General features: G+C 44.4%; 1 protein-coding gene and 1 long non-coding RNA gene across 4 annotated transcripts; both read right to left on the reverse strand.

Moving 5' to 3' along the window:
• Positions 1-6,138: 6,138 nt before the first annotated feature.
• LOC123116497 (L-ascorbate oxidase-like) lies at positions 6,139-8,377 on the reverse strand. Its single transcript, XM_044537450.1, has 2 exons — positions 7,791-8,377; positions 6,139-7,677 (listed from the first exon to the last, which is right to left on the reverse strand). The coding sequence occupies exons 1-2, from the start codon at positions 8,154-8,156 to the stop codon at positions 6,331-6,333; spliced, it is 1,713 nt and encodes a 570-aa protein (XP_044393385.1). The 5' UTR covers positions 8,157-8,377; the 3' UTR covers positions 6,139-6,330.
• A 331-nt stretch (positions 8,378-8,708) lies between these two features.
• LOC123112574 (uncharacterized) lies at positions 8,709-13,331 on the reverse strand. Of its 3 annotated transcripts, XR_006455587.1 has the most exons (6): positions 12,838-13,325; positions 12,275-12,430; positions 12,111-12,155; positions 10,524-10,622; positions 9,266-9,971; positions 8,709-9,154 (listed from the first exon to the last, which is right to left on the reverse strand). It is a non-coding gene; the product is annotated as an uncharacterized lncRNA (long non-coding RNA). The 3 variants fall into 3 exon arrangements; XR_006455585.1 differs by having other exon boundaries at positions 8,709-9,971; positions 12,838-13,331; XR_006455586.1 differs by having other exon boundaries at positions 8,709-9,962; positions 12,838-13,330.
• Between the last annotated feature and the right edge of the window lie 207 nt (positions 13,332-13,538).

The following is a 13,538-nucleotide window of genomic DNA, read 5'->3' on the forward strand; positions in this document are numbered from 1 at the left end:
TTGTCATCCAACTTTCCACCGTTCCATTCATCATCATGAAATACATTACTTTTGTCATATTGCCATTGCATGATCATGTAATTGACATCGTATTTGTGGCAAAGTCACCATGCAAATTTTTTTATACATGTCACTCTTGATTCATTGCATCATCACGGTACACCGCCGGAAGCATTCATATAGAGTGATATCTTGTTCTAGTTTCGAGTTGTAATTCATGGTGTTGTAATCAATAAAAGTGTGATGATCATCATTATTAGAGCATTGCCCAAAAAAAGAAAAAAAAGAAAAGAAAAAAAAGAAAGACCAGAAGAAAAAAAGAAAGGCCAAAGAAAAAAAAATAAAAATAAATAAATAAAGGGGCAATACTACTATCTCTTTATTCCACACTTGTGCTTCAAAGTAGCACCATGTTCTTCATATAGTGGGTCTCATATATTGTGCTTCAAAGTAGCACCATGTTTTCATGTAGAGAGTCTCATAAGTTGTCACTTTCATATACTAGTGGGAATTTTTCATTATAGAACTTGGCTTGTATATTCCTACGATGGGCTTCCTCAAATGCCCTAGGTCTTCGTGAGCAAGCAAGTTGGATGCACACCCACTAGTTTTCTTTTGTTGAGATTTCATTCATTTATAGCTCTAGTGCATCCGTTGCATGGCAATCCCTACTCCTCATGTTGACATCAATTGATGGGCATTCCCATAGCCCGTTTATTATCCTCGTCAATGTGAGACTTTCTCCTTTTTGTCTTCTCCACACAATCCCCAATCATTATTCTATTCCGCCCATAGTGCTATATCCATGGCTCACGCTCATGTATTGCGTGAAGGTTGAAAAAGTTTTGAGATTATTTAAGTACGAAACAATTGCTTGGCTTGTCATCGGGGGTATAGAAGTTGGGAACATCTTTGTGTGACGAAAATGAAGCATAGCCTAACTATATGATTTTGTAGGGATGAACTTTCTTTAGCCATGTTATTTTGAGAAGAGATGATTGCTTTTATTAGTATGCTTGAAGTATTACTATTTCTTTTATCAATATGAACTTTTATTTTGAATCATTTGGATTTGAACATTCATGCCACAATAAAGAGAAATTGAGAATTATGCTAGGTAGCATTCCACATCAAAAATTCTGTTTTTATCATTTACCTACTCGAGGACGAGCAGGAATTAAGCTTGGGGATGCTTGATACGTCTGCAACGTATCTATAATTTTTGATTGTTCCATGCTATTATATTATCTATTTTAGATGTTTACGGGCTTTATTTTACACATTTATATCATTTTTGGGACTAACCTACTAACCGGAGGCCCAGCCCGTATTGCTTTTTTTGCCTATTTCAGTATTTCAAAGAAAAGAAATATCAAACGGAGTCCAAACGAAATGAAACCTTTAGGAGCGTGATTTTTGGAACGAACGTGATCCAGAGGACTTGGAGTGCAAGCCAAGAAGTAGCCGAGGCGGCCACGAGATAGGAGGGCGCGCCCACCCCTCCTGGGCGCGCCCCCTGTCTCGTGGGCCCCTCGGGCGGCCACTAACGTACTTCTTCCTCCTATATAAGCCTACATACCCCGAAAACATCCATGGAGCCACCGAAGAAATATTTCCACCACCGTAACCTTCTGTATCCGCGAGATCCCATCTTGGAGCCGTCGCCGGCGTTCTGCCGGAGGGGGATTCCACCATGGAGAGCTTCTACATCAACACCATAGCCCCTCCGATGAGTTGTGAGTAGTTTACCACAGACCTTTGGGTCCATAGTATTAGCTAGTTGGCTTCTTCTCTCTTTTTGGATCTCAATACAATGTTCTCATCCTCTCTTGTGGAGATCTATTCGATGTAATCTCTTTTTGCGGTGTGTTTGTCGAGATCCGATGAATTGTGGGTTTATGATCAAGTTTATCTATGAACAATATTTGAATATCCTTTGAATTCTTTTATGTATGATTGAGTTATCTTTGCAAGTCTCTTCGAATTATCAATTTGGTTTGGCCTGCTAGATTGATCTTTCTTGCCATGGGAGAAGTGCTTAGCTTTGGGTTCAATCTTGCGGTGCCCTTACCCAGTGACAGAAGGGGTTGCAAGGCACGTATTGTATTGTTGCCATCGAGGATAAAAAGATGGGTTTTTTATCATATTGCTTGTGTTTATCCCTCTACATCATGTCATCTTTCTTAAGGTGTTACTCTGTTCTTATGAACTTAATACTCTAGATGCATGCTGGATAGCGGTCAATGTGTGGAGTAATAGTAGTAGATGTAGGCAGGAGTCGGTCTACTTGTCACGGACGTGATGCCTATATACATGATCATGCCTAGATAATTTCATAACTATTCACTTTTCTATCAATTGCTCAACAGTAATTTGTTCACCCACCATAATACTTATGCTATCTTGAGAGAAGCCACTAGTGAAATCTATGGCCCCCGGGTCTATCTTTTATCATAGAAGCTTTCAATCTACTTTTATTTGCATCTTTATTTTCTTCATCTATAATATAAAATACCAAAAATATATTTATCTTATCATATTATCTCTATCAGATCTCACTTTCGCAAGTGGCCGTGAAGGGATTGACAACCCCTTTATCGCGTTGGTTGCGAGTTCTTTGTTTGTTTGTGTAGGTGTGTGGGACTTGTGAGGAGCCTCCTACTGGATTGATACCTTGGTTCTCAAAAACTGAGGGAAATACTTACGCTACTGTGCTGCATCACCCTTTCCTCTTCAAGGAAAACCAACGCAAGCTTGAGACGTAGCACCGAAGTACCACACCGCCTAGCGGTAGTACCGCAATGCCTTGCGGTAGTACCGCTTGTCTGGTGCGATAGTACCGCATGTCGCGGGCTGGTTAAGTGGATAACGGTTGGATTTGTCCCTTGACTATAAAAGGGGAGTCTTCTTCTCCAAGTTGACTACCTCTTCTATCCCTAAGCTCTATTGATGTTCTAAGCTCCATTTTCGCCCAATCTCTCTCCCTAGCCAATCAAACTTGTTGGTTATCTAGGGATTAGTTGAGAAGGCCTCGATCTACACTTCCACCAAGAGAAATTTGATTCCCCCCACTAATCCGTTGCGGATCTTGTTACTCTTGGGTGTTTGAGCACCCTAGACAGTTGAGGTCACCACAGAGCCATAGTCCATTGTAGTGAAGCTTCGTGGTGTCGTTGGGAGCCCCCAATTTAGTTGTGAAGATTGCCCCAACCTTGTTTTAAAGGTTCGGTCGCCCCCTCCAAGGGCACCAATAGTGGAATCACGGCATCTCGCATTGTGTGAGGGTGTGAGGAGAATACGGTGGCCTCTTGGGGAGCATTGTGCCTCCACACAGCTCCAACGGAGACGTACTTCCCCTCAAAAGGAAGGAACTTCGGTAACACACATCCTCGTCTCCATCGGTTCCACTTTTGGTTATCTCTCACCTTTACTTGTGCAAGCTATATTGTGTTATAACCTTTGCTTGCTTGTGTGCTTATTGTTGTTGCATCATATAGGTTGCTCACCTAGTTGCATAACTAGACAACCTACTTTGATGCAAAGTTTAATTTGGTAAAGAAAAGCTAAAAATTGTTAGTTGCCTATTCACCCCCCTCTTGTCAACTATATCAATCCTTTCACACAACATATTGCCAAGAACACAGTTGATTACAACAATCTGTCCACAAGTGTACAGGTGCTTTGCTTTCCAAATACGGACCCACTTCTCAAGTCTTTCTTCTACACGCTTCCATAATTCCATTCCACTATCCGGGATTTATGAAAATGGATTGGAATACCTTAGGTATCTAATGTTAAACCATCTGGTTTGACAACTGAAAATTTTAATGTAGTACAGCTCACCTTCATCAGCTTTGCCAAACTGTAATAACTAGCGCTTATGGAAACTGTTATTGAGGCTAGAAAGATGCACAAAAGGGAAAACTACCAATTTGAGATTTTCCGCTTTCTCAATATCGCGATCCATAAAGAGAATAGTGTCTTCAGCCTATTGTAAGATGGACACGTTACTCTACTAGGTGCTCCCCCCCCCCGGATTTGACCTTATGCCATGGTCCACTACACAATGATTGAAAAGCATATCTACCACATTATTGAAGTCGTTGTGGGGTCACGGATCCTCTTGACAGAGACCCTTTTTGTCTAAAAGCTGTGACTCGAGTCCACATTGACTTTAATGATCATGCCATCTCGAGAGACAATGTTACCAATACACCTACACCACTTCTGTGAGAGGCCTTCCATTTTTATAGTCTGCTAAAAAAGACTATTTAACTTTATCGTAGGCATTTTCAAATTAAGTTTTAAAAATGACCCTACTCAACCTTTGCATGTGCATCTTAGTATTATGTAAGAAAAAAACCATGTCTACGTCATTTCTTCCTTGCATTGAAGTTGTATACATGGGTTAAACCATATGATCTTACACACCCAACAACATTGGAAATTTTTTGGACAGTCATACTTGCACTTTTTCCATAAAAGAAGCAGTGAGAAAGACATTTTTGGCAGCATAGACCCAAGGTACATCATTTATTGTAGATTCATCCAAGGAGAAATTACTTCCTTCTGGTGCTTTAGACATACCTTTATAATACTTCATAATGATAACTCACATCATGAGACCGGCTAACTGAAAAAACATCTAAACCCATAATGCCTTTTGATGTATACGGAAGTATGATTGATGACATTTATCAAGTGTACCCATGGGGCAATGGTTCATAAAGAGTATGGAGATGGTACTTCCCTCCCCCCCCCCCAATTCCAATAAGGAAACGAAAAATTTATCGGTTTGTTGAAAGACTCGATTTTTGGGGTTTTATTCGAGTCTTAGGGAAGCCACACTATTAAGAGGGGTTGAGGTGGTGTGTAGTGGGGCGAGCGTGTGCTGTACATCTTATACAAGCCCCACCACCCACACACACAACCTACTCAAACTTAAAACCCACCAATTCAACCCTTGCATTGACCCTCGGGTATCCATGGTACAGGGGGCCATCTCCTGGTTCAACAGTTTCGCCTGTGGATACCATAGATCTCTGGGTCCTAACCCTCGAGTCTCTAGGGTTCATATGCTTGCTCTCTGGACGGTCCAGGTCTCCTAGGTGACCTTGGCTTCGTCTCTGTATGGAATGGGTCTATGGAGTCCCTAGGCCCCGGGTCTCTAGGGTGCCTGTGGTCTACCGTCTAGACAGAGTAGGTCTCCGAACCATTGGGGCCCTAGGCCTCTAGGGTAGCCCGGGTCCACGGACTTCCAACAGTTGGATTGGGTGGATGGGTATAAATATACGTCCTTCTTATACCACTAGACCTAATCCTTCATGTGAGTTGCTTCACCATTGCCAAACCTCTAAAATCTCATCTCCCTTCTATTCTCCCAACCAAACTCCATTGAACTTTTAGGATTGAAAGATGAATCGCCGATCTATAGTCGCACCAAACCGAATCATGATTCTCCTACACATTCATCACCAGAATTGTTACTCTTGGAGATTCGGGACTCCTAGGTAGTAGGAGTCTTTCCTGGAAGGGACCTTGCATGTGGTGTGCTCCAGTGAATTCTGTAATGGTGTGATGGTCGCCTTGAAGGCCAAACACAAGTGATTTTGAGGCACCTCCATTGGGGACTTGGGGTGGCGGAAAGGAAAAAAAAGGTGAGCCATCGGTGGCATTCAAGAAGCTTTGGCTCTCGCACAATTCCAACATGGTCTCTGATCTCTGTTCTTGCTATCCCCTAGCAGGAGAGGCAGTCCACAACCCGGAGCGAGGGGCCAGTCTCGATGGCGAGTTGGCGCCCTATGAAGATGGCTCGATGTGCTTGGTACTATGGTGTGTGGTGGTCTTGCAAGGCAGCACAGTTCCGACCTTGTTCGATAGTCTCCGTTGTTGTCTGTTAGAGGTGGTGTCTCCTTGTTTTACGCTCGATGTTGGGTTGGCCGCACTTGTGCCACTCATCCGAATGTCCTTTTATTTTTCTTCCAACCTACTTGTTTCCAGATTTTCTTCCCACTTTGTATCGGTTCGGCCATTTGGGCTTTATATATAAAGCTAGGCGAAAGCCTGTTTGGAGGAGTTATAACCGACATCATGTATACAATCTCAAAGATTCTAATAAAATAAAAGGATAAATTAATACATTGTGTACATGAAAAAAGACCGACTGTATGTACCTTGTACACTTTAATAAGGATAAATGAAATAGGAATTAGACAAACTGAATGAAATAAGAACTAACCCTAGTAAGATCAACCTTTATTTTGTAAATAAAATGACAACTTCAACTCAAAAAATATAATAAATTGAAATTATAACTTGCACCCGGTCCGATCAGTGCAGCCCCTTGGATCGTCCACAGCCCATGATGGACGATGGCAGTCGGCCGACCCTCTTGACGCCCTCCTCGAAGACCACACCCATGCCCATGAAGACGTGCGCCTCCACGTGGCAGTGGAACAACCACACCCCCGGGTTGTCCGCCCGGAACCGCACCGCCGTCCACCCATCCGGGTGCAGTGGCACGGTGTTCTTCATGATCGGGTCCCTCACGTTGAGCAGCCTCCAGGCGTCCGCGGCAGGGTTGAACTTACCTTCGCCGTGGCCGAGCACCCAGAAGTCGTGCCCGTGTAGATGCCACGGGTGCGTCTCGGTCTTGTTGTTGAGCGCGTTGGAGTTCTGCAGCACCACGTCCACCACGGAGCCGAGCGCCAGCCTGTACACCGGGCTGCCCACGGTCCCGTTCGTCGGCGCCGGCGCGGAGATTTCGTGGCTCATGTGGTCGTACATGTCGGGCGGGGGGCGCTGTTCGTACGCGTCTTTCATGCCGCGCTTCATCGCCACGAGATACGGCGTGGCCGGGAACATGAGCGACACGCCATTGATGGTCCACTTGATGTGGCCATCAATCCGGTTCTGGGTGTTGAGGAGGAGCAGCGTGCGGTCGGCCCTCGCCGGCATGGGCACGACGTAGCGTGGGTGCGCGAAGATGGCCCTGCTCTGCTCCACCCTGATAGCCGTGTTGTTCCATGCCCGGCCAGCCGGTGGCGCCGTGGGCGGAGGCATCCACGGGTTGTTGCCGTTGAAGGCGTAGCTGACGACGGCCTTGCCGCTGGGTGTCTGGCTGGGGTTGCGGCCAACGACGTGGGACGCAGCCCAGTAGTTTCGCCGCGGGTCCTGGTCGGCCTTGACCAGCACGGAGTACGTCTCGCCAGAGTAGATGAAGAGGCCCCTCACGGCGAACGGCAGCACGTAGTGCCCGTCGGCCTCCACGACCATCATCGAGTGGCCCTCGATCTCGAAGTAGAGCGAGGAGAGCGAGGTGAGGCTGCCGATGCGGAGGAGGTATGTCTTCCCGGGCACGGCGGTGAAGAGAGTCGGCAGAGCGCAGTCGGGGCGGGAGGCGTTGCACGTTCCACTGGGAGCGAGCGAGCAGTTGAACATTCCTCTGCCGTTGATGAGGAGAGACTGGGGCTCGGTGACGAAGACGAAGGGGTTGGAGGAGAGGCCTGTGGCCTGCTCGTAGACGCTCTTGTGCCACCAGTCGCCGAGGAGGACGGTGTGCTCCTCGTCGTAAGAGAAGGGCTCGACGAAGCCGTCCGGCACGGTGACTACGATCATGCCGTTGAGCCCCGCCACGCGCTGCATCCCGTAGTGCGCATGGTACAGGTACGTGCCAGGCTGAAAACACACAGACAAAACACATTTAGAGACGAGAAGGGGTTCAGAGATTAGAATCAATGACATTTCACGCAATAAATAAAGAAAAGAAAACGTCACTCTATGTTGCTTACCCTGTCGACGACGAATTGGTAGGTGAAGGTTTCGCCGGGCAGGATGGGGCACTGCGTGACGCCGGCGACGCCGTCAGCCCACGGCGTGTCAATCTGGCGGATGCCGTGCCAGTGGATGGCGGTGTTCTCGGTCTCGAGCTTGTTATGGACGGCGACGACGATGGTGTCACCCTGCGTGGCGCGGATGGTCGGGCCGGGAGCCTCGCCGTTGACGGTCACAGCGAGCTTCTCGAAGCAGTCGGGGGACTTTAACTGGTACGAGATGTCCCACGTGTAGTGGTGCACCTTGGCCTCCGCCACGGCCACCAGCAGCCAGAAGCAGAGGACGGCGGCGGCAGCGAGCAGTGGCCTCGCCGACGGTAGCATGGTGCCAAACACAGCTGCGTAGTTAATTGCACTGGCGCTGGCTGTGGAGTAAAGCAAGAAGAAGCCACCCGCTGTGCTGGACTAGTTCGATCGAGCAGGTGTGGCGTGTGTGTGGTCGTTGTTCTAGCACGCACGCGTTATTATACTTATATATATACTAGTAAAAGTGCCCGTGCGTTGCAACGGGCTAACAACAAAAATTCACAAAAATTATAATGACCAACATAAAACAATTCAAGTTCATCAAATTGTGCCAACCTGATGTAAATCCTACAGATCAAATCAATAATTAAGAATAACTCATGTAAGAAAGAGGAGCCTGAGCTTTTAAAAAAAACGTGCACACCATCCTAGTTGAATGTGCTTGAATGGACGCTCCTTCTGGCGCTGCTAGTGGCCACCACTATGACTCCTTGTCCTCGTGGGCACGCGTGGGGAAGGAGCAGATCCTCCAGCGCAAGAAACAGCAAAACACACCAAGAATTATGAACCACTTTTAGCTATTTACAACAAATAGCCCAAGATTACACCACATGGTCATTAATAGCAAGATTGGATAAAAATAGCTTCTTGTATATTTATACACTCACACACCAGGTCCAGTTCTTCTCATTGCCTCGCTGTATATTGTAGTCTTCACAGAATATTAATTACATGATGATGAGATTAACCAAAAAGACTACACTGAATTTTGGCATTTTGCCTATGCAGTAACTCAAAAGACAAACAACTCTTACAGAATAAGAATCGTATGTGTTTTCTTCCACAAAGATCATGAACAGTGGGTTTAGTTTTCTATTTTATTTCATTGTTGACCCAGTCTTTCATGGCTGCTTCATTAGGAACTTGAACATGAAAGAGGACGATAGGAAAGCCTCTTTTATTACAGGTATATATATTCAGTAGCTCAGGCCTTTGTAGCAAATTTGTATAGGTCTGCTTGTTGTGCCTACCGAAGTATGCACATGTTTTTGACCTGCAAGTGCAGCTAGGGATGCCTGTAATTCAGACAATTAAAACACAAAGTTGATGATTTCTGTGTGTATGACACTTGTGTTCTGTACATGTCCCCATGCTTGCAAGTTGCATTTGCAGTGTATGGAACTAACCTTATATGGCTTATTTGAGGGGACAACAACAGCAGCCAAGGTGGCGGCAGGAAGTCCTCGACGTGTGACCTGGACAACGTCTTGGTCAGTTACTTGGAGATTATGCTTCCATTGCTCACGCTCGCCGGGACACACTGCCGTCACCGTTGTCGGAGTCTTTGTCGCTGGGGGCGGGACTGGTCCCTTCCTACTTCCTAGTTCCTACTTGATTCTGCCATGACCTGATTGCCCTTGCAATGCAACGGGGGCCTAAATATTTTACGTGTTAGAAATAATACAATAATAGAACCCCACATAGTTCTTTTATAGAGAACTTCGCAAACCTCGACTAATCTATATCATGCAGGGAAAGTATCAATCATATATATCTTCAGAATCCCCATACACATCAAGCAGCATTATCTCCCTTTTATTACTTTTATAAATCATTCTTATTTCCTCCAACCAAACTCACCATGTCTATATCCTTTGAGCTAAGGGAATATTTGTACTATGCAGAGGAGAAGATTAACACTCCATATTGAGAGAACAAATCAAGTTTAGTATAGGTGCCATGCCAGTGGCATGTTTGAGATCATGTCGTCGCTGCTGAACCTTGTACTATGTCATCTAGCAGAACACGTTATCATTTGCGTCGTATATATTTCCCTTGATGCATGGGTGGAGCTGAACATGCCCTGAACTCTGATCTCCTTTCCTGCTTTGACTTTAATAAACTTGAGTACATAGTATGCACAGTACTACTACTGTACAACATATAATTAATATTTTACTATGTGAAAAGAAATTAAGTCAAGACCCTGAAGAATACTACAAAAATATCTAAATGTCCACAACGATGTTCTTAAATTCTGGAGAAAGCTCGTAACCCAGATGTAGATTTCAAGCTAGAAGTTTTATGCACAATCCTTTGTATGTTTGGCAAGAAAAATAATATCAATGAGCTTCTAGCTTCTGCATCAATGAATATATACCATAATCTAGCCTTTTGTACCCAACCAAACCTAGAAAACAAAGTCTAGAGAGAGGGGGGGGGGGGATAGAGTCTGTCCACTTGCTCTGTAACATTAGGAGCCATGACACGCCAGTTTTCTGCTCAACTATTCGAAGTATAAAGCACTTTTACTACTGAGTGCCAACTCGAGAAACAAAATCCCATTGTCATCTTACTACGTAGCAGTAAGCGTTAATTAAGAAGCAATATCTCATATTGTGTAGCTAGAAGAAATTAACATATTAGTCATTAAAGTTGACTCACGGCATTCTTCCTGGGGGCATCCAGCCCTAGTTGATAGCAAGAATTCTTCATGTACTCTTTGGTCGCCTTTCCGCACGTCACCTACGGCATAGTCATAACCTGCACGAGCGAGTGCCAAGAACCCAAATTAAATTAATCGCCAAATAACAACTTGGAACTTGTGAAGAAGCACAAAATGCTAGAGTCCAGAAATAAAGGCAGATTAATTCTACTAAAGTTTTAAGATATTGATCTTTATGGTTTGATAACATGTGAATAGGAATTTTGGAAAAAAGTGGTGGCAAGTCATACAACAGACAAATAAATTTGTCCAAGAACTGATCCTCCATGTCCGGAGAGAACAATCACAGCTACATGGAAGATTTCTACAAGTTTAATTGAAATTTTATGAGCATATTAACATCCTCCGAAGTCTGAATCTCTCCACCTTCCACTCCATGGGCATTGTCTTCCATGTGATAAATGTAACTACTTCGCATGAAAGGTATAATATAAACTCCCAACAGAAGGTCAGAATTAACATGTTCAAATCCCGCACTTGTATTGATGGACAAACGGTTCATGACTTGCACACAGACAACTCTTGTGTGGTCAAGAAAGGGACCCATTCATTGTTGCTTCTTTGTTTCTCCGATCAGCTTTTTCTAGGACTGAACTGAAGAAGAGGTTATTTAGATTCAGAACCTAAAACCTTGCTTGTTGTAGAGTCCCTCTCTAAATTCCACATTTTTTGCAAGAGCAGTCATTGTATATCAAAATTTACCATGTGATTCATCAGGAAAAAAAGGAATGGAAAAATGCCATGCTACAAACATAATATAACTGAATACGCATTGTCATATACAGTACGGATTATAAGACGCATAGCTTTAATATCATCATTTTCCCACAAAAAAAATCTCTAATATCAACATTTTGCAGAGGGAAAGGCTTTAGATTTTTAGTGCATTAACATCAAAAGATAGCGCTAACAATAGAAAAGAAGTGGCTTATATTTAGAGAAGTGGTACAGGAATGAAAGGTAAGCAATATACATAAATAGCAAGATATTCTATGATACACACACACATCAGGTTTCTGATGGTCCACACAACATCAGAAATAACAATATATATCTAGAAAAGAACTATGTGGGGTTCTGTTATTCTGATCAATTGAGAAAGCCACAGCCTCCTTCCCATGAGAGCATGATCCGTGAATTGCAGCAGCTAGCCACTACAACATGAGAGGAGCATAGTTGCACGGCAACCGTCGGTGACCCAAGTGTAACGGAACTAACTGCTTGTGTGATCTTAATACGAATTAAATTGATGTACCCAATACGTTTGTCAAGACAAATCCAAAAACAAAACTGCTTGTGCGACCATACGAATTAAATTGCTGAATCTCGGTTAGTGGAAAAGATATTAATAACCTACAGGGTAAGATTCTAATCCTAATGTTTGCTAGCATGCATAACAATGTGACTCCCAGCATGCACCAACAATACGAAAAAATTAGAGTTGGAAGGCACCTGAATTCCTAATACAGAGAACATGATGAGCAAAAACTAATTCAAGTTCAACAGAACCAAATCCTACAGCTCACCCATCTTATGAGGTAAGGGTTCCTGCTTCCAAGATATATTTTTCTCTGCAAATTCAGATGAACATTATAAGGATAATTAATACATGGCATGGCCATAAATTATATCCGAAACAAAATTTGTTGAAGCAAGAACTTGAGCAACAATTTCCAACGGCGTGGGTTACCTCTGATCTCTGTGGGGGCGAGAAGGTCCTAAGTGAAGGACGAAGCAGCCATAGTGGATCCATGACCAGAGATGGCATCCTATAGATGCCAAACCATAGAATATAGGGCATGTTTGCTAAAAGACCGCAACACCTCCGATAGCTCAATTAGGTCGGCTGAAGGTAAACAACAATTAAAACTAAAAATGCGCATCAAAGATAAATCGAAAAAATGCGCAGCAAAAACAAAAAGCATGCATATATATATATATATATATATATATATATATATATATATATATATATATCATTATGAGTGCCCAGATCTTGTTGGAGGTGCTGTGTCTAGGCAAAAAAAAAGGTCAACACCTAACTGTAACTTCTTTATATGATTAAAAAAAATCTGCAGATATACATTTGTTAAGCAATAGGAGCCGGCGTACCCATGTGTCTTGAGACTAACCATGATGTAAATTAATTAGCAAACCATTATTCTAATAACCCGATTCACTCCCACCATCATAACATGTTTTGAATCATATGAAAGGAGATTTAGTCTCATGATGTATTCATGTGGAGTTTACCTCAAGGATCTGTGACTGAAACTGGTTCAGACAAACACACAAACACCTTGTGTGCAAAAAATAACTGAGAACATCCACAAGCACATGAGCGTCCAAATTTGAGGTGAAAGTGGTGCAGAGGGGACGGCCAGGTCGCCAGCAAGTGCAACGACGACCAGCTCGCGGTGGCTTTGGTCGAGCGGCGAACGCAAGCCCTCCCGAGCGGCACACAGCGAGGAGCTCGGGCACGCGGGAGAGAGGAGGAGCTCGGGCACGCGGGGAAGATGAGGAGCTAAGGTGGAACGGTGGTGCAGGGTGCAGTGATTGCCGGCGTCGGCGGCGGCCGGCGCGTCACCGGATCGAGCGCCGCACGGGCCGCGTGCCTCCTGGCGGCTGGGATCAGGAGGCGTGGGAGAGAGGAGAGCTCGTGCAGTCGTGCTCGTGTCTGTTTTTTTTATTTACAACCCCGGACGAAACGTTTTTTTCACTTAAAAACAGGGACTGCGGGTTGATTTCTTAGAAAGAGAGGGACTTTTATGAAAAATTGCTGACGTACGACCAGAAGCAATAAGCGCTTTATTAGTAGGTAAAGATAAAGATAAAGATAAAGATAAAGAGGTAAAGATAGGCCGTGCGTAGCGCGAGTGGATGATGATGATTGGAGCGAATCGTTCCAAGAGAGGCAAGTTCAACGAGCACGCGGGGCCGCCGGGGTGATTTCC

Source organism: Triticum aestivum, chromosome 5B (assembly GCF_018294505.1).
Source record: "Triticum aestivum cultivar Chinese Spring chromosome 5B, IWGSC CS RefSeq v2.1, whole genome shotgun sequence".
NCBI classification, from domain to species: Eukaryota; Viridiplantae; Streptophyta; class Magnoliopsida; order Poales; family Poaceae; genus Triticum; species Triticum aestivum.

What these genes read in the sequence shown, in the direction of transcription:
- LOC123116497 (XM_044537450.1), bottom strand. Translation starts at nt 8,156, where the DNA reads ATGCTACCGTCGGCGAGGCCACTGCTCGCTGCCGCCGCCGTCCTCTGC. An exon ending in ACCAATTCGTCGTCGACAGG is followed by an intron (nt 7,678 to 7,790) that starts GTAAGCAACATA and finishes GTGTGTTTTCAG; the next exon opens with CCTGGCACGTACCTGTACCA.